Source organism: Marmota marmota, unplaced genomic scaffold (genome assembly GCF_001458135.2).
Source record: "Marmota marmota marmota unplaced genomic scaffold, marMar, whole genome shotgun sequence".
NCBI lineage: Eukaryota > Metazoa > Chordata > Mammalia > Rodentia > Sciuridae > Marmota > Marmota marmota.
In genome coordinates, this window is record NW_025999961.1 from 1,525,314 (window position 1) to 1,546,325 (window position 21,012).

The 21,012-nt window shown below is 44.8% G+C and overlaps 1 protein-coding gene across 2 annotated transcripts in view; it reads right to left on the bottom strand.

Moving 5' to 3' along the window:
- Egflam (EGF like, fibronectin type III and laminin G domains) overlaps nucleotides 1-21,012 on the bottom strand; it is a 180,617-nt gene that overhangs the window by 34,019 nt on the left and 125,586 nt on the right. For both annotated transcript variants that reach the window (XM_048802877.1, XM_048802876.1), the window contains 8 exons: nucleotides 13,366-13,481; nucleotides 12,475-12,784; nucleotides 11,721-11,821; nucleotides 10,525-10,625; nucleotides 8,490-8,634; nucleotides 4,893-5,082; nucleotides 1,363-1,488; nucleotides 7-250 (listed from right to left, as the gene is read on the bottom strand). In XM_048802877.1, the coding sequence (XP_048658834.1) occupies nucleotides 7-250; nucleotides 1,363-1,488; nucleotides 4,893-5,082; nucleotides 8,490-8,634; nucleotides 10,525-10,625; nucleotides 11,721-11,821; nucleotides 12,475-12,784; nucleotides 13,366-13,481 (1,333 nt within the window). The remainder of the gene's footprint in view (nucleotides 1-6; nucleotides 251-1,362; nucleotides 1,489-4,892; nucleotides 5,083-8,489; nucleotides 8,635-10,524; nucleotides 10,626-11,720; nucleotides 11,822-12,474; nucleotides 12,785-13,365; nucleotides 13,482-21,012) is intronic.

The following is a 21,012-nucleotide window of genomic DNA, read 5'->3' on the forward strand; positions in this document are numbered from 1 at the left end:
TCTCACCTCAGAACACCAGTCCCAGAGCCGCAGTCAAAACGGAACTCCACGTGGCCGCCTGCCATCGTGATGGACAGGAAGTCCTTGCTGTTTGTGTCATAACTGTATAGGAGAACACCGTCCCCTGCGTCTGGCCGAAACATGATCTCAAACTCAGTGAAGGAGAGGTAATGCTGGGGCTCCAGGGGCCAGGGTGTGGCAGCGAAGGATCTCAGAGACTCTCTGAACTGAGGGATGGTCAAGGTGAAAGCTGAAGGAACAAGCACCGTGTTAGGAATCCCTGTGTGTTAGGAATCCCAGGGCTGTGTCAGTTTGCTCCTGGGCACAGACCTATCCTGCACTTCCCTGCTGCCTACAGGTGGACAGGTAGGGTGACTAGATTCTGACCAGTGGAATGGGGTTGAAAATATCAAATGGCATCCCAGGTCTAGCCCCTAACACTTCCCTCCATCCTTCCCGCTGTCTCTTCTCACAGAGCCAAGAAGAGCCACTGGGTAGAAGGGACCTGGGTCCCTGAGTGACTGCATGGAGCAGAACCAACAGCACCAGCACTGACCTGCAGTGACTTGTGATTGAGCAAGAATAACTATTGAAGTATGAGATGGTGTGCAACAGCACTGGAACATTCTGACTCACACGTACCCTTTTAGTGGTATGGATTTGAGATTATGCTTTAAAAAAAAAAAAAAAAAAAAAACTTTCCCAGTGTGATATCTTAGGTCCAAACCTGAATCACTCACAGAGGAATCTGACTTCCTTTAGTGATCTTAGCTCTAGTCTTGTTTTAATTTTGGAATTCTGGATATATTAAGCACCCTCAAGCCTGTATGCTTTCCCAAGTCTTAGATTTTCAGTTATTATTTTCATCTGCACCTGTGTTTGCATGCTTGTGTTACATGTATACATATGTGTGTACATAAATATATAGACACAGATTTATATACACACAATATTACAAGGTGGAATAACTCAGTGGAACCATAAAAAGAAGAAAAATAAGAGCACTTTTGTCTCATCATATCATTAATTTCTGTGTATGCCTTCCCAAACTTTTCTCTGAAACTGTCAGATGTTTAAAAAAAGCATAAGCTTTAAATACTTTTAATTCAGTGTGGTACAAACCACAGAAATGCAGGCTTTCTAAAAGGTATGAGGAGCCCATCAAAGCTTAGCATCTCAAAGTGAATGTATCTTTGGTTGGTTTGGAACTCTGGCACTCTGATTTATTTTCATCCCTCCCAACAAAGTAATCTTGATCCCATAAAAATATATGGGGCTTTGCTAAAAGTGCACTGATGAAAGATCGTATACATGCAAATTAACAAGCAGATAAAAACTGCCATCAACTTGCTTCTTTCTCACCATCTTCACAGTGTCGACCTTTGAACCCAAGGGGACAGAGGCAAATGTAGGAGTCGGCTTTGATTGCTGTGCAGGTGCCACCATTGATGCATGAGGCCTCATCACATATTCCACTGCTGCACTCCCCTAAATGCAGAAGAGAAGGAAAAAGCCAATCCACCAGGCCAGCCATGCAACTACCGTGCAACCACACAGACATTCATGGCCCTGAAAAATTATACCCTGGTCCCCACTCCTGTTGGTCTGCACCCCTGCACGGCTGCACACTGGCTTGCAGCATAAGTGGAAACTTCTCTTCTTTTTCATATGATTTTGACTTGTCCTTTCTAAAGAGCCTCAGGAACTTTTAAAGACATGATGGACACAATAAATCAAATAATAAATCATTGGGCAATTTTAGGACCACCCATGGGAATGACTGAATTTTTCCTGCTTTAATCCATCTCTCTGTTGTTCCCGCAAGAGTGGATTTCAATCCCTCTGATGGCAACAGAGTGTTTATGTTAAAAGCATTCTAATTTGTGTGACCCCAATTAGCTTAAGTGGGGCTGCCTTGTTGGTTCAAAGTTGAGACAAGCAGGATAAGCGCTGGAGGAGTTCAGCAGCCATGCCTAAGCTTATTAACTTGTCTGGGCTGTGGACTTCTCTGTCTGGGACAGGGACGGGGAGGGGAGGGCTCCACGGTGCCAAGTGGAATCCCTGTTTCTATTTCCAAAGTTACAGTTGTATGAAGGACAGCAAGGTGCCCTCCAGCAAAGACTGCTGAGGGGTCAGCTTCAGATGGGCCCATTCTCCCTACCGGACACCTCAGAGAGCTGCATAGAGGACTCCTTTGTTATTTTCAAGATTATGAGATGAAGGGAAACAAATGGACACTCTCTGGCTGCTTTCCTTCTGCTTCTCTGGTCCTCCAATTCTTTCTTTAGACACAGGGACCACAACCCGGCCCAGTGGTATGGATTTGAGATTGTGTTAAACCTGAACTACACAGGGTAGAGCAAAACACCTGCTGCCGGGTTGAAGCAGAGGGGGAACGTTTGTGAATGGGCCCGAGGAGTCCAGCTGTGGCGCTTGCCCTCCCCAGTCTCCAACATGGCACCTGTGTAGGCTGGAAGCTGCCCCTCTGTGAGACCAGGGGCCCTCCGTGTCCTGACTGTGTCATCTCAGTAGGACAAGTGTCACGTGCTTTCCTGATCAGCCACCTGCTTTCATTGGTCCAGTTTTGTCTTTTTATAGACTCACTGGGAGCAGGGCGGTGCTCCTAGCATGTACCCAGGAGAGGAGACTGGCTTCAGAGGCTGCTAACAGGATTTAGTTAAAGTCCTTTAGAGGGAGCACCACCCAGGCTGGGATGGGCTGCAATCTGTGAATTCTAGCTGTTGGACACTGGGAATTCTGGTAGAAATGACTGTGGCCTCTCTTCAGCCACAAACCTGAGAACATGGCACCCAGCATTCGGTCTCCACAGAGACACCAGTGTTGGTGGCAAGGAGCCAAACTCTCACAGGTCCCTGTGCATCACCTATTTCTGTGGAGTGCAATTCTTTCTCAGAGGAGGCCTATTTCCAGAGGAAAAGTGGTGTCCTCAGATCCTTTCAGAGGCACATGGAAGAAATCACTTGACATTATTGCATGTGAAAACCAGCCAGGGTATTTACTTGATGAAAGTAGAGTTTCGGCAAGATCATGCAGGCAATGGCATGCAAGGTCAAGGTGACTGATGAGGGGCGGGGGAGGGGGGAGGAAAGAAATCCCATGGGGAGGTAAGCAAGGATAGAACAGGGAGAGAGCAGAGGAAATACCCCCAAAGAACCAATTCATTCTAGAAACTGAAAGAGGAAGGAGACTTCAGCAGTATCTCAAGGTGTGTAGCTTGGAGACAAGAATAACCGTGCCAAGAGTGAGGGATGGGGGCTATGAAGTGAGGAAGCAGAGGAGGAGTTTGCTTGGGCTCCATTTTAAGCACAAGAAGACAGTGGGAATGTCTTCTGTGGGAGTCCAGAGTCAAAGAAAGGAGACAGGTTCCCTGGGCTCCCAGTCCAGGGTCACTGTGGCACTTGTTTAAGTAGGAGAAGACATATCTGACTGAGTAAGTAGAATAAGCAGAGAGGCTAATGGTGCAGGGCGTCCGTGAACTTAGATGGGGAAAATATTACCTCCTCATTGTTCTGACCGGAATTGAGTGTCTCTCTCAACCATTATTTTAAATTCTTTTAACCCCCATTTTTTGCTGCTGGAGATTAAGTCTAGGGCTGTGCATGCTAAGCGCATGCTCTATCACTGAGCTACCTGCCCAGCCCTTCCTTGAACTATTAATTCGGGGATGAACTTCAAGTTCATTGCCAGTTTAGTGATCTCCCAGGTATTGTTACATTGCATTTGTTGCAAATATCTCAAAATATGTCTTCTGGTGGCTACCTGAAATCATGTAGTCATTTCACTCACTAGAGACCCTCTCTCTACCCAGGCCTTAAAACATCTCCCTGTTACACACGATTATTGCACTATCACTTCTCTTTTGTAACACTTTCCCCAGTTGTCATTTTACTTTGATTCGTGGGATTATTTGATTGACGAGGTCTCTCCTCATGGCAGCTGCATGACAGCCCAGCTGGGACCTGTCTGTCTCGTTCATCACTTCATCTCTAGCACTCAGCATTGAGACGAGCACTAAACATGTGCTCAAATAAGTATTTATTGAGTGAAAGAATGAGTAAGAGTTGATGAGCCGGAGTGAGACTCACGGCTGTGACCAATAGGCGCTGTGTTGTATCTTCCTCAAAGTTCATAGGTTGACACCCTGATTCCCAATGTGGCTGCACTTGGAAATAAGGCCTTTCAGGAGGTAATTAATGTTACATGAGATCTTGGGAGGGGGGCTCAGGTCCAATCTGACTATTGTCCTTAGAAGAAGAGGAAATTTGGATGCAGAGACCCAGGGGCACACACACAGAGGAAGACCACGTGAGGCTCTTCCAGAGAGCAGCCAGCCAGCCAGGAGCTCAACAAAGAGCCGCAAGAAGCAGAGCCTGCCTGCACCTTGACCTTGGACTTCCAGCCTCCAGAACAGGAGAAAACGAACTGCTGATATTTAGGCCATACGATCTGTGACCCTGTGTTACTGCAGCCTTGGGAACCAAGACAGAAAATGTGTGGCGTGGTGGTCAAAAATGAGAATTTGACCTTCTTCCTGTAGAACAGAGGACACAGAAAATCTCTTCTTATACGATTGTGTTGGCTTTTACACTGGACCAGGGAAAGTTGGGGTGAGAAGGCTGATGCGTTTGCTCTGCCCAGTGCGCCCACACTGCATTTCAAGCAGAGGTTAAGATGGCAGCAGGGTACATCCCAGAGTTTGCTTCACCCTATTGATACCATATGCTCAGAGTCAAGGTCAACATGTTCACAGGGCACCAGCTTTCGCCATCCTCCCCCCTGAAGTTCTGCAGTCCTTCTGGCTGCTCACCTTCCTGGCCCAAACCAGAAAGGTAACCCCACAAACCCTCCCAACCCACTGGGCAGTCACTTACCCACATCAGCCCCACTAAGGGCTTTCCCCAGCGGCCAAGGCCTCATATCCATTCTCTTCCCATTAACCGAAAGTGACTGCACACAGCCTTGAAAGCCTCGGTTTGTTCCCGTTGCTCTGACCAACCAGTAAGCGCTGGGAGCCCCACCAAGATATAGAGGTGTCCGGAAGGTAATTTTACTGTACTGGCCCTTTAAGAAAAATAAGAAGGATCTCACGAAACAAACTCAAAAGCCAAAACACAGCAGAATTTGGTAAAGAAGGCTGTTAAGATGCAGGTTACAGTCCCAGGGTTCTCTTTCACAAGCATTTGTCTTTAAGACATAGCCCTATTGAGAAATGAGACCCACAGTTACCATGTGAAACTCAGGGAGCTCCCAGGGGGCTGTGCTTCCTGCAGGGAAGATGTTGGAATGCCCAGAAAGGAAGGGAAGGGAGGTCAGAGCCCAGACCAACCCAGCAGGCTCTGGACCATGCCAGGCATCCAAAAACAACCTTTCTCTTTCCAATCCTGACACCAATTTACTGTGTACCTTGGACGGGTCATAGGGTTATACTGTCCCCCAAAGGTGGCCATACTAATTTTGGGTATATGTGGGCCAATACCTACCCTTTCACTCACCAAACCGCCTTTATACTATGTACTGCAGAAAACACCACAGGGGAGTAATTGCCAAACAGATTGTGTTGCAAGATATTTTTCAGTTGGCCTATGGATGCAACTTGTTTTTTAAAATGTCATTACAGCAAGGCAGGGAAATTTCTAATCTTAGACCGAACCGCAATCCAGATAGCAGGTTTGGAGGTTACAAAATATAGAGCTGAACATTAGTAGGAGAAAATTAAGGTACCGTATTCTTTGTTTTTGTTAGGAAAGAAATATCTCCTTCATTTGAATGAAAGGATAAACACAGGATCTGGGGAAAGGCACTCTGCCACAACTTAATAAACACACGAATCTGAATCCTTTTAACTCTGTTTCCAGCAAGTAGAAATGTAATCATTGTTTTTCTCTTTTGTGTTGCACAGATAAGAATCATCTGTTGATAGGGGACTGAGCAGGACAGCAGTTGCAGTGGGGTTGGAGGATTAATTAAGTTGTTTGCCAGCTGCTGGACACAGTGCTTTCATTAGATGAATCAAACACTTTCTTGGCTTATCTTATCAAGATCTTCAGAGTTCTCTTCTTCCTGATCCCATCCTCACCCTTTGGGTCTTATCCCCTGATCCAGGATGGAAGCAGGTGAACTGACAGCTCATTCTCTTTCTAAAGCATTAAGTGCATCAGAGGGGGTAGGTGTCTCCTTGGAGGAGCCCTTCACAACGTCTCTCAGGCAGCTGTCTTTAAGCCTTTACCTCTCATGAGGTTAATTTTGGGTCCCTGGAGACTGCTTTGCCTGCAGAAATGGAAATGATCTGGAGTTTGCATTACCCCAGAACCGCCCTTGACAGTTTGAGATAACTCTGAGGTATAGTCTATACTCCAGAGCTCCACTGAGGGACCAAGTCGGAGCCACACACTGAAGAACTGTGTCTGAGATCTGGCCCTTGCTGACTTCTTCCTCTTCCCTGTTCATCTTCTCTTCTCCCTTACCACTCTCCCTGAGGAGCATTTTCTTAATATATCACTTGTATGGGATTCCTCATCTCAGGCTTGCTTCTAGGGAAGCAAACTTAAAAGAGAATTGCTGTCTCCCCAGACAGTTTATTAAATATTCCACATCTGTGGTCCTGCTTATGGACTTGCTCAGCAAGTCCCAGTAGGGTAGAGGCAAACTTTGCCCTGAGTGCCCACAAAAAAACTACCTGATGTTTTGCAATTAATTCTTATATTTATTAAAATCGTAGTTTTAGGAGACTGGAAAAAAATGTGAAAACGTAAATCATCTGAACTCACATTAGTCATTGGATTCCTTGTACATCTCTATCAAAGGTTTAGATAACTTGCTTTTTGAATACCTGTCCCCCCAAGGGCAGGAAAACATCCCCCCAGATGGTCTATATCACCTCTTCACATCTTTGTATGATTAGGTGAAGTTAAAAATGGTCTCCCCAAGGCATTTCCCGTTCTGTTTCAGGCTTAGGGGTCAACTGAATAAAACCTCCTTCCCCAAGACTCTTTTTTTTTCATTCTGCAATGAAAAGCAACATGCCCTCATCTTCTCATATCTAAACAAATACTCCTTCCATCAATCATTAAAAGGATTTTAAGTCATATTCCTATGTGGGTGACTGGCCCTTGAATGTGCCCCTATTTTTTTGTGGCTCTCTTAGAATGTTATTACAGAAACAAATGTAATCCTTTTAGAGGATTGGAGTCACCATTACAGTCACTGGAAACTATTATATAGTCACTAGAACAGAAAAAGACTGTTACCACCTTTTTCCTACGTTCTATGCCTCTATTAATGCAGCTTATACTTTCCTTATCTTGTTTTTACTGCTGTTTTTTTCATCATCACTGAATTTCCTTGCTTTAAACTATAGGAGATTTTTACATGCATTGCATGTATTTTAACATCCTGTCTTCTTGTTTGTATTTTGTGTCCAAGTTTGAAGTCTTTTTAGTTCTATCAAATTTCATTTATCAAGTTTGTCTTATTGTTCTGGCATTGATGTGACTTTGTGGTTCATTTATCTGTCCTTTTTTTTTTAACACAATATCTTTATTTTTTATGTGGTGCTGAGGATCGAACCCAGTACCTCACATGTGCAAGGTAGGTGCTCTACCACCGAGCCACAGCCCCAGTCCCTGCCTGCCCTTTTATTCTCCAGGAATATGGGTATAAATGGTGTCCCTGTACTCACATTCATTACATTTGGATTTTTGTTCCTTTAGAAACTTTGGGTCCAAATTTATGACTTTTTTTTGCCTTTAGAATCATGAAGACATGACCCTTTATATAACATACCTTGCCAGAACAGAGTAGTTAAGAGCCCAGGAGGGGAGGAAGCTTAGACATATACACAAGGGTTTCCTTGCTCCATTTGCCCTAAGAGAACACAGATACCTGCCTGTTTATAATTACAGGTTCCGTGTCTTGGCAGGTTGCTAACCTGAGCTCTTTACCCTAAACACAGTCTTCAAATTACTCAGAGCATAACAAATATATGAATTCCTAGGTGATTTGCTGAGTAACCCAACAGTTAAATTATTTCCCCACTTCCGACAATGATGATCTCCACAAAGGTGCTGAATTCATTATTCCTGCATCTTGAACCAAGGGAATCTTTCCAGCTATTTTCTAAAGCCACAGGACTCTGACCCTCCTGCCTCAAAAGGAAGCTTTGTGTCTAACATTGATGAGGGACTATTCTTCCAACAGGGGCTTTCCTTGGCTTCCATGTCCCTGTGATGTCCTTGTGGATGCAGAACATGTTCCTGGGCACACTGCACCCAGAAGCAATGATGCCTGTTCAAGTCTCCCTGCAGTGCATGTGGCCTGAAAGCTCACCTGGAGCAGAGCAGGAGCTTGGCAAAGCCGTGGTGTGGGTCCCTTTGCATCCTGCTGACTGACCCTGCCTCAGCTCTCTGCAGGGAGCCCCTCTCCGGAAGCCAAGGGTAAGTGGTAGTGGGCCGGCAGGATGTGAGCCTTACCTGGGACTGGCCTGTCATGGGGGTGCCATTGTTCAGCTGCAGCAGCCCATTCAGCCCATCTCTGTAGAGCACCACTGTGTGCCAGGCCCCCAGTTTGATTTTAGACTCACTTACAATGATAGCGACCCCTGTTCCACAATTAAACCTGTTAGGAGAAAAGGGAAGGAAGATTCTTTGAACAATTGGCTCACTGTGTTTCCAGACTCTATGGACATACCTTCCAGGACATCAGCTCCTTCCAGAGTGGATCTGTTCAGAGCTGTGCCTACAGATATCAGCAGCTGTGTAAACCTGAGCCTGGATGAGCAAGATGCCTCTTCCCTGGAGGCTCCATCTATTTCTCCTTAACCTGTCCATGGAGCCTTTGGACATAGTGTCTTCTTCGCTGGATCATCTCTGCAGCTCAGAAAATGACAGGCAGCCAAAGCCCTCCCTTCTCTTTTTCAGATACTGCCAGATGTGGAAAGTGGGTTTGAGGTGCATAGAATTAGAATGTGAGCCACTCTGCTTCCAGACATTTCTCTGTGGACTTTCCCCATCTCTCAAATGACAGGCAGAGTGATATTAATAAAACATAAAAATCCAAGTCTTCACACTCATTTTGGCAAGCCGGCCAGCCCTGCCATCTGTGGGCAGCTGTACCCACATACAGGTGAGGTTTCTATAGGAGCCTCCAGCTCTGGGGCCAGGCGTGGGGCAGAGGAGGAGCATGCTTAGGTGGCTGCATTATTTTCTTTTCCCAACCTCCCTAGGGTCCAGGGCTGTCCGATCATCACTATGCCTGAGAGGCAGAACTTTGGTCCTCTCTGGTTAACTTCTAAACAGCCACCATGCCACTTGCATATGGATCCTGAGGGTGCTTCTCTAGGAGAAGGTGTGATGGGCATTGTCCTTATTAGGATGTGTACAGTCCGCAGCCCTCTTTTCCTATCCTCCCATTTTCTCATAATGACCTCAGTGGAATAGAATGGTGTCCACAGGCTTCACAGAGGGGGATGTCAGCATCACTCAGTGTGCACTGCAGAGCTTAAGAGCTGCTACCAGCCAGGAACTGCCAGAGCTATTGTGCATCTCTCCCAACCTCCAGGTGCTAGAGCCCCAAGAGGTTAGAACCACTGCCCAATCCTGGCAGCTGCCATAAAACTTCCAGAAATCAAATCACTTAGCGAAGAATGAAGGTCCATTTTCTAGTTCAACTGGGATGCTTAAAAGTTTTTCTACATGAAAATTACTTTTTATGCTGAAATAATATAAAGAGACCATAACCTCTGATGCATCTCAAGTGCTTGCTGAGGAGATGGGGTTGTGGGGTGGGGGGGACTGCTCCAGGCACCTGTACAGGTAAACTCACTCAATCCACTGAGGTCCTGGAGAGATGCAAGCTCAGAGAGGTGATGTCAGGTGCTGCAGGTGAGGCAGCAGGGAAACAGAGCCATTGGGACCTCAGCCAAGCACCACGGAGAATGACAAGGCAGAAGCCCCCTGGTCACTCACAAATAGATACTGGGTATACCCCTCACTCCTCCCTGAAACTGTCCTGGGAAGGCCACCCATGTACTAGGGGTGGCTTCTAAAAGTGTGCTGGGAGGAATGACCAGGGCAGAGGAGGCAACCCACTGGGTTCACCACAGCCCTGAGGGAAAGAGGACGTGGCTTGAGCCTCTGTGAACCAACCCTCTGGAGGCTGTGGGCTCCTCTCTGCTCTCTGTGGCCATCAGCCCTGTAGCCCCAAGGGTACCAGAAGGAGCTCGCAGCCTTCTTCCCATCAAGTCCACTGGAGCCCCAGCAGAGAAGGGTTGACCTCCGGCTTCCTGCTGCACCAGAGCTGTCTGCTGCTGGGTGAATGGGGCGGCAGGTTCCAAACCCCAGGTTTTCAAAGGCACCCTGAAGTCCTGACGCTCGGTGTTGGGGAAACCGCTCGGCACTCCTCTTCTACACGAGAGTCCATCCTCTCTATATTTTACTTACTCTATGAACTTGTCATATAATGTAAGGAGAATTTTAATAAACTGGTAGGGATTTGGGCAAGAGTTACCTGAACTGCAGGGAGCGTCGGATGATAGCCAGGGACATGAAGTCGCCCCTTCCATATTCGTTCTCCCCGCAGTAGAGCAGCAAGCCGTCCTCTGCCTCCGCCTGTTGTTACACAAAGAAAAGCCACATGAGCAGTGATGGCCTCCTCCTCCAGGGGGCGCCATCTGGACGCACTCAGGAATATGCAAGCTCAGCATTCTGCCTGCGCCCGCCGTACCCTATCTCCAACGTGCCCAGCATGTGGGCTCCAATTCACTCCCAGGCTCAGTGCATATTGTTAAACAGGGGGTAGTGATGTAAGCAGTGTGTAGAAATGGCAGGGAGGTGAGAGGAAGGTCCCTCGCGCCCCACTGGCTCTTGCCTGGGCTCTGTGGACCCGGCTGCGGAACCTCCAGAAGACATGTGCGCATGTGCACACATGTGAGCACATCACTAGCGCTCACCAGTTTCTGTCACCAAAGAGCATTCTACTTTTTTCTTTACTCTTTTTACTAGTCTTCATTCCTTCCTGGGAGACATGCACATTTGGTTTTTACTACCGGGAGACCAGGATTGAGAAAAAAAAATTCAGTCTGATCAGCCTGCTGGTTGTCTTAGATGAGGATACTGTGGCAGGTACTTCAAGGGGGGCTTGTTCCAGATCTTCAAACCTCTTTGCTTTTTCAAAGGTATTAAAAAGAATCACTTAAGCTGAACTAACTGACTGAGTTCTGATCTGCAGCTGATTCAGACCAGAGAGCCTCTGTCAAGTTCTCCAGATGTGCTGTGGGAGGGGCTGGTGGTAGTACTGTTTTCTGTAGGTTCAGTGTCAGCCATTGCAATGAAGACAGACACTGGGGTTCTCTTTAAGGGGGATTTGGGAATACAGCATGCAGTGTTACTTCTGAAGTCCTGGCTGGGAGGAGACATGACTATGGACAGCTATGCTGGGACCCCAGCATCCTCTCTGGGAACCTTCGTGCTTGTCTTGATCGGTGGTTCAGTAACACACTACCCCCACCCCCTTAACCCCACTTTGGCTTCGGCCTTTAACTGTCCCGAATGTGCCCATTGCTCCTATTATATCTGGTTAGAGGACGGGCTCTGTGTCAGGTTGATCTTGGATGCCTCCCCCTGCTTCCCCAGCCTGTTCCCCATCTCCCTTTTGATGCTCTAAGGTGCCAAATAAGCATGCAGCAGACGACTCATGCCCCTTACCCTAAATTCAAGAGTAATCTGAAATGCCTGATAGGAGTTCTTCAGAGGCTCAAAAGTTACATAGGAGTGGCCAAAGAACTGAGGATACTGAATAAGAATATCTGAAAAGCAAAAAGACAACATGAAAGGATGGTGTTGCCTCATTTCTTCAAAAGCAAAAATCAATATACACCCCTGCCTGGCCACCATCATGTGGAAGCCTTTGCTGATCTCTTCAACTTAGCTTATGTCTTCCTTTCTCTGCTTTTTATACCTACTGTTCTCACTCTTGGGGACTTGGAACTTTGAAAGTGTTGGGAAGTTATTGGATTTGGGGGACTGGTATTTGCTTCCCTAAAAAGAAGTGGAAGGCTTTCAGACAACCTCCAATCACTTTCCAGCTACACATTCGTGTAATGTAAATTGGCCCAACTATGGTCCTTGTCACCCTCATGCCCGTGTTCTTCTGGCAAAGCAGCTTCTTGGTAGAGATGAGCCAATTCTAGAGCCCACCTCTCCAAGGTGCTACTGAGATGACTTAATGGTGGCTGTTCCAAAAGGACTACCCATCTGACACACAGGAGCTGGACTCTACGATTAGAAGCAGTGGAAGTTCCTTCACAATTTGCCTTGCTCAGCTAATTTAATGACCAATATGAGGAGCAAAGGGCCTGTCCTACAAATGAAATAGAAGGAGACATGTTTGGATCACAGTGCTCACATCTGGCTCTCCATGGGGCCCAATCACTGCCACATTTTCCCCCAGAGCACCTACCATCTGAGCAGCTCTCGCCACCTTTGCCCAGGTTGCAATGGCATCGTGAGCCCCCCCAGGTGTAGTCATTGACACAAAAGCTGTCAGCAGGGCAGAGGATCTCATCACAAGACTTCTCAAAGAGCCTCGACATCGTGGATACACCCTTCTTCCCCTTCCCTTCTGCTGGAGTGGGCTGGAGAGCCACGGTAGTTGTGGGGAAAGATGCTGAGGTAGTGGGGGCAGGTCTGGAAAAGGACTGGGGGTCAGACAGAGAAGTTTCCACCAATACTTTCTTATTCCCTCCTTTGGTAGCAGGAAGTGGTTTCACCTAAAACCAGAGAAGAAAAAAATTCAGCATAAAGACTGAGCATGGTAGTTAGACTGCTTTACTGTGGAGGTTGCTGAATTCTTGAAAGTATGGTCACTATTAGTACTTTCCCCAAACCCTGAGATGTAGATGGGGCAGAAGCACTGACCCCAATTTATGGATGAAGAACTTGACATGGAGATTTTAAGTACCTTTTATTACTCAGAAAATCAGTGGTAATGCTGAGATTATGTGAGCTGTTCTTACTACATTATTACAAAGATGCACTATTTGTCAAGGAATTATTATTTCCTTAAAATAACTGATTTTATAAAATTTCATTGGTGGGAAATCTAACTAGGTTTTTGCCAGATTGTGAGATCAGCAGGCAGCGCTGTCTCAAGAACTTCAGCATGGCTGGATCTTCTCTACTACTAATTTATGCTCTCCTTGAGCCTCAGAGTCAGAGGAAATAAACATGTGTTAAAAGCAAATGGGTCAATTTAAGTTTGAAGTAAAATGTTCATGCTCCACTGGCTACATTGCCTTGTTCAGCAAGAAAGCTAAAGTCTGTGGGTTTGCAGAACAGAGAGGACTGTTACCTCCTCAAAGGAAATGTCCAGATCTAGGTCGTCTTCAAATCCATCATCATCCTCTCCAGCACCCATGTCTGTGATATAACGAGGTCCATAACGGCCACTTCCTGCTTCCTCAGGGCCTTCACAAAGAGAAGCAGCACATCTTGTGTCAACCTGCACCTTTGCACTATTATCTATCCTGACTATGTAGATCAGGATCCCAGGAATTCAAGGCAGTAGATAGAGGAGGCATCAATGACAGAGGAATGCAAAAATGCTTTCCCTCATAAGTAATTCAGGAAACACCGATTAATACCAGAAAAAAAAAGCCATTTTGTACTGACAAGCTGACAAACATGTGAGTCGGGAAGTAAAAATATTACCAAGAATGGGATCCACGGGGACTCATGTTAGATGTGTAAACTGGTACAACCATTTTACAAAACACTTGGAAATAGTTAATATTAAGTCAAAAAATGTTCATACCTTTTCACCCACCAATCCCACAACAACTTACACAACCTACAGAATTCTTACACATATCTGCTCTACAGGTATGTGCAACACAATATCACAGCATCAGAATTTATAACAGCAGGACTGGGGATGTGGCTCAGGGGTAGAGCACTTGCCTAGCAAGCATGAAGCTCTGGGTTCAATCCACCAAAAAAAAAAAAAAAAAGTGATAGTAAGAATTACCCCCAAATTGCTATTTAGAAGAAAAAAAAACAACATCACAAATGTCTACTAACAGAGAATGGATAGATGAATTACAGTCTATCTATGGAATGGAGTACTGTATAGCAAAGGATGTGAAAAAAAAATAGGCATTTAATGCACCAACAGGGCTTAATCTTACATGATTTCATGCAAAAAAAAAAAAGCAAGTTACAAAAGAACACATCCAATTTGATGCTATATATGCTAAAGTCAACAATAAGTAAAACTTTATGTTTTATTTGGGGATACATATGTGTGTAATTTAAACTCTTAAGAAAGGTTAAGGCGAGGACGATCATAGAACTAACCCACGGAGATTGCAAGAGGGATGTGAACAAGGAGGGACAGGCAGGGGTTGCAGGGAGTGCTGTGCAGTACTCTGTTTAAGACAGGCACTGGATGCACAAGTGTTGGTGGTATTTTATATACACCTTCTATATGTATATGCCTTCATATTTGAAGTATTCCATTAAAAGTTCTTTAAAACAAAGAAGGGAAATTATAATAAATACTCTCACATCCAGCAAAAAAAAAAAAAAAAAAAAAAAAAGAGGCCTTGTGTGTATCCTGAAAGACAACCACTTCCATGGCTCTTAGCAAGACAATGGGATCTTTCAGCACAGGAAGGTGGCTCAAAGAGATTCTTAGGGGACAGAACAAGCCATTGTCTCCCAAGGGATGGGCAGATGATGTTTTTGTTCAGCTGTCATTCATGGAATGCACTGATCCACCAAGCTCTGGAGTTGGGCAGCACATAGGTAGCTCTCCACTAGGGGTAAAGGCCTTTCCAATGCTGCAGCAGAGACCCTACATTTGGGGTCTGGGTGAGCAGGAGGCCTAGCTGTGAACTGAGCATGCCAGGTAGCAGCCTCTGGGAGAGTCAAAACTTTGGCAAGAGAGATTGACTATGGCAGGTTGCTGATGCCTATAAGCTGTTAGAGAGGTCTAGTGTTGATATGACTGGAAAAAACATGGTGATTTTATAAAAAAGGAAATATGACATTAAAAACAACTGAACTTAATAAAGTATTCCACAAAAATAAAATCACTCTCCTTGTCTTAATATGTTTGGGCTGCTAAAACAAAAACACCTAAGCTGTGTGGTGTATATATAACCAGTATTTACTTCTTACAGTTTTGGAGGCTGGAAAGCCCAAGATCAAAGCACCAGTAGATCCAGTGTCTGATGGACAGTTCTCACATGGCAAAAGAGCAAAACAAGAGTCCCCAGGCCTCTTGCATGAGGTCACTAATCCCATTCACAAAGGCCTCCTACTCAGCCAAATCACTTCCCAGAGACCTCAACTCCAAATATCATTACATTGGGAGTTAAAAATTTAGGGGACTTTCAGGATAGCACATTTCTAAGCAAAACAGCAAGCAGATTGAAAAAGGAACTTAAGGAAAAGACAGAATGTTAGGGGTCATGGTGCTAACCAGGTGTCTCCTGGACAAAAAGGGAGAAGCATGGTCAGCTGATGATTTGGTGCCAGAGTGGAGTGAGCTGTTCTTGTTGTTCAGGAACATCTTGGTGGAGGTGGGAAAACACAGGGGAGATGATGTTCTCATACCCTCCCCAGTAATTCCCCGTTTTATTTAAAATATCCCATCTGTCAGCTGAAAATTGAAGTTTTTCGATGCCAGGTTTATACCTGGATGTGTGTCGTCTCAGCCACCTGCATGCAGCACAGCTGTGCACCAGATGTCTTTACACAAAAAGCAAGAAACCCCTTGAGAAGAGCTTCCTCCTCTCTCTCCTCATCTTGGTATCTTTTTTACCTTTCTCCTGGTCTCTCTCATTTTCTACATCTCTGTCTTCTCTCTCTCTTCCTCGTTCTCCATTTCTGTCTCTCATATATTCAAGAATTCTTGGATTTCAGAGGAAAGAATCCACTCGGTAGTGGAAGAATTATCTAACACATACGTAAAGAAACCGGCTTTTTTCAGCAGTAGGTTGGTCTCTCTATTTCCTGGGTGTTCTCTTGGCCCTGTGCACAATCCTGACATTCTCCCACAGGTTTTCATCAGTGTCAAGATTCTCTTCATCTTCATCTTCTGGTATGCTATCTGAGAAAACACCCTACTACCTATGAGATAGGTTCTAGGGTCTTTGGTCAAGAATTCGAGGATCTCCATGATAAAAACTCCTCTTTTCTGCTCCCTCTTTCCCCATCATCTTTTTAATTGAAACCTACTGTCTTTCCCTCCTTACCAGGTACATTCGGAACTTAACAGCACATTTCTAAATTTTTCAATGATCTTTCAAGATAAATATGATTTTTCCCATCTTGTACATAACTCAACTAAAGCTAAGGGAGACTAAGTAACTTGCTTTACATCAAAGACTTCGAAACTGGCCCAGGCGACCTCAGAGCCAAGGTCTATCTGACTCCTTAACTCTCAGTTGCCCACAGAAGACACTGTGCAGGTTGTAAAAGACCTGGCTTGAAATTTAGCATACATTGATTGTTTTCAGTGTGCTGGAAGATTTTCATATACTGTTTCTGTGAATCCTCACAAAATCCTTTTAAATTGGTATTGTTACTGCCATATTTACAATGTGGAGATATAACCTTAGAAAAAGATTAAATAACTCAGTAAAGGCACACAGATAGCAAACAACAGGGTTAAAATTTATCCTTGGTTTCTCTGTTGACTATATTATGCTACTTAGGATCTGACTCCAAAGTGTGTTTCTGGCTTGTTTTTCTTCTCTTTGAAAGCCATATTATGGTCCAACTGGTCTGCAGTTGCCTCCTGAATACATCTTCTATTTCTCTACCCCAACATGGTGGTTAATGATTTCTCCACACTGCCATCTAGTCCCCTCTCCCATCTCCTTACATAGACCCTGCCCATTCTTCCAGTTAGCCTGCATTCTATGGAGACAGAGTTGAAAATGTGTCATTGAAAGATCAAAATCAAGTGACATTTAAAAAAGAGAACATCACAGCCTTCTGAGGAAAAAGGTGGCTTTAAAAAATATGAAGCCATCAAGACCTGTAGGCCATCCCTTCATCTTCTCCTGGATGGAGCTGCCCACCCATGGGTGTATGCCCCCAATTGTGAGCTTGGAAACAGCTTCCATAGCTTGATGAAACAAACCATGTTTTGGGATGTAAATGCCATGTTAGGATGGCATTTACACTTCCTGGACGCTTGGGCTTAGGATACTGCTCTTATATTTACCAACCTAATAGGAACCCTGTGAGAACAAGGACCATATATTTTAGACCTCTTTACATCCATAGTTCTCTATGTCTCATAAGAATCCAGCCTAATAGTCATTTTCTGTTTTTAATAAGAAGATAATGAACACAAAAAGGACCAGAGACAGCATGAACTTGAAGAAACCTGGAATTCGAGCTCACTGTCCTTTCTTCCTGATGGTGGTGGGTGATGGCCTCACCACCTTGGGTCTCAAATCCACAGCTTAGAGGAAGTTTTTTTTTTTTTTACCAGTGCTATGTTTTTTTTTTTTTTTTTAAGTGAGCACAGAAGGTACAGTCTAATCTAGTGATAAGAATTCTCCCAGTAGCCTGAGGTTATTGTAATTAAAGTGCATAGCTTTATCTCTTTCTACTTGGCACTTTGTTAATTAGGAAAAGAGAACATTAAAAAGGAGACATTTATTAGAATTAGAGTAGTCAACCACAGACTGAATGCTAAACAAATTCAGAGGTTATTCTGCTGTAAGAAAAACTGATAAACAAAACGGATTCTTTTAGGAGACGGAAGGATGACTTTTATTTTATGAAGACAGAACAGATTTCATAGAAATTGTGAATCTCTCTGATGTATCAACTTGGTAATAGTTGGAAATGTTTCTGGTCATAGAATACAAATAGGTTAGGAGAGGGACACAAATGGTCTGTGATCTTGATTAAGTCACTTAATCTCTCTGAATCTCGTGTTGTCCGTAAAAATAAGGAACAAGATTAGATTTCATGACCCATGAGACCCTTTCTGGCATTCATGTTCTGTTGCTCTAGAATCCATGATATTGACTTAGACACGTTGCAGGCATCTGTCACGTCAGGCAAAGTTTGAAAAATAAACATTTTACTTACATGGATGAAAAAGAGAAAAAAAAAAAAAAAAACAAGCTGGTTCAGTGAGAAAAATCACATGCTCGGGGACTGTAGCTTTGTGTTTAGCACTCCTGGAAATGTAACCTATCCTTATCCGATTCCATATTCATTCAGCAGTGCTGGGTTGGTCCTTCTCTCAGCAGCTCTTGGCATCATGAGGGGGGAACGCTTATTTCCCTCTGTCGAAGTTCCCATCGTGAAGACAGAGTTTCCCTAAGTCCTCTTGGGTTCCTGTCCAACCCCTTTCCCTCCCTATCCAAGTGGAGACAGTAATCAAGCTGCTGTGTGGAAGCATTTGGCCCACAGTTCTGAGCCAAGGGAGGTGATTCTATCAAAGGATTTAGAGGAGGGAAGAGGAATTTGGGACAAATTTGTTCCCTCTCGCCTTCCCTCTCCATCTCAGCCAGAGGAAAGCTGTGACCTGGGTAGGGGGACCCCTGTGCAAGTCCACACTCAGTGTCCTGTCCCAGAGTCTGGGCTGGGCAGAAAGAAGTCCGCAAACCCACTGTGGCTCTTAGGATAAACTATGTCTTCTGACTCAGCCTTTATCACAAAATAACGATGGCATCCAATTCTGTCTAATTGTGCTTTCTTATTTCTTAATGCATTCTGAAAGCGGGAAAAGAGGAAAAGTCCTGCTGACTCTGCTTCCTCAAGGTCCAAAACACCCACCAGTATCAAGAATGCTTGGAGAGCTGGGTGTAGTGGCACACGCCTGTAATCCCAGAGGTGGCTCAGGAGGCTGAGGCAGGAGGATCGAGAGTTCAAAGCCAGCCTCAGCAAAAGCAAGGCACTAAGCAACTTAGTGTCTCTAAATACAAAATAAGGCTAAGGAGGTGGCTCTGTGACTGAGTGACCCTGAGTTCAATCCCTGGTACCCCCCCCAAAAAAAAAGAATGGTTGGAGAGGAAGGGTTCCCCATTAGACAGTAAACCTTGGACAGAAACTGGGTCTGGTTGGTTAGATAGAATATTGACAGATAAGAACTGTGGCCTGGGTCCTCTCAAAGACCCTGTGTGACTGAATCTATCAGCTAGTCTCATCTCACACCAGTGTAGTCTTTCTCACCCTGCTCCATTCTTCCTACAAATTCTTGGAGACATCAAATTTTCTTCTATCTCAGGAACTTTTCATTTACTGGTCCCTATATTTGGAAATCTTATGCTGTCCCTTTGTTTTTAAAAATTCTTTAATATCTCTGCTCAAAACATTTTCTTCCCTTTACTCCAGATAAGGATGAGTTCCCTCTCGAATGTTTTCACTGTTCTTTCCTTTATAGCATTGACTCTGCAATTACCTGTTTATTTGCATGATGATTTCAAAAGTGAGACTTTCCCAGTAGATTGTAAAATCCTTAAGAAAAGTAATATTGTCCATCTGGTACCATTACAACCTCACTCACTCCTGGCACACAGTAGGAACTTTTAAAAGTTACGGGCAATAGAGTGAACTTGTGGAAGAGTTGAAACACAATCTGCAAATCTGACAGCAGCTTCATCCAGGTTCTAAAAACCAAAGTCCAGCCATGGGAGGAACCACACAGAGAGCTTGAAGGCCATTAATTATCCTTTCCAGGATGTTAAGGAAATCATTCTGCAGAGTTTTCCTGGAAAATAATCCATACTCAGAGCCCTCCCTGGAGTTGATGTTCCAAGTGTCCCTTTTGCATTAAGCTGCTTTGGCTTGGGCTGTCTGCTTTATGTGAAGCCAGGATTGCTCTGTGGCCAAAAATATGATGAAATAGATCTATGTGCTAGCATAAAACAACCATATCCATAATGACCATTTTAAAGAGGCTGGGTATGGAAAGCTCTGCTGCATACTGGGAGGTAGGCAGATATTCCAGCACCAACCCCTTCGCCTGCTTCTGTTGCAGAGGGAAGGTGCATACTAGATTTCTGGGCCTCCTCTGCATCAAGGTTGAGGGAGGAGTCAAGAGGGTTTGGGTCACTAAGATGCAAGTAAAAGTCTGCTAGAACTCCTCTTCCCTCTACATTTTCTTGGGCAGTGAAAGTGGTTATGAAAGCTGAAATAATTCATTGCTAACTGAAACAGATGGTGACTGAACAACTCAATTAGATCCTCTCTATCTCAGCTGGAAATATGGCAACTGGGTGCATGTGGAGTGGGTAAGTCACAAGAGCCCCACTGTGCCCCTGAGGACCACAGGGTGGGGTTTCTATTTCTGCATGAGGAAGGCCTGCACAACACCTGCCTCAGCAGCCCAGAGCCCAGAGAGACTACAAAGAAGCTTCATGGTTTCCCTTGTTCTTGTTTTTTTTCCAACCAATTTTCCTAAATCATTCCCTCTCGATATGAAAAAAGCTAATTAATCCAAGGGTATGTTTCTATGGTAGAGGTGGGGTTGCTGGAAGAGAGCAGTTCTGAGTACTACCATAGGAAGGGCTCTTCCTTTCTGCTCACATGCTTTGCAAAACTGTAATATGGCCATTGACCAAGAATGGCACTCCAGGCACCAAGTGACTTCCAGAGCCCTCACCTTAAAGCTCCTCGGATTTCTTTATTTGTATGTATGCACATGCAGAGGAAGTGCTAATGGTGCATAAACCCTGTGGGGCGCTGTCTTTTAAAGAACATCAACCAGTCAACCAAGCATAGTGTCTTTCTCTGCAAGGCTCCCTGCTCCTCTAATGGCTGTGGAAGGTTAAGTAGGTGGCCAGAAACCAAGGTGTGATGCACCTGCTTCTCTGCTGCCTGCCGAATGGCAGGGACTCAGGCACTGCATAATGGAAAACGTGGCTGTGAGCACAGAAGAAAAGACTATGGCTATATCTTCATTGTGGTGTGCTGAAAATTTCAGGCTTGCAGTCTTTGTAACTTTTGAGAGCAATGCAAAATA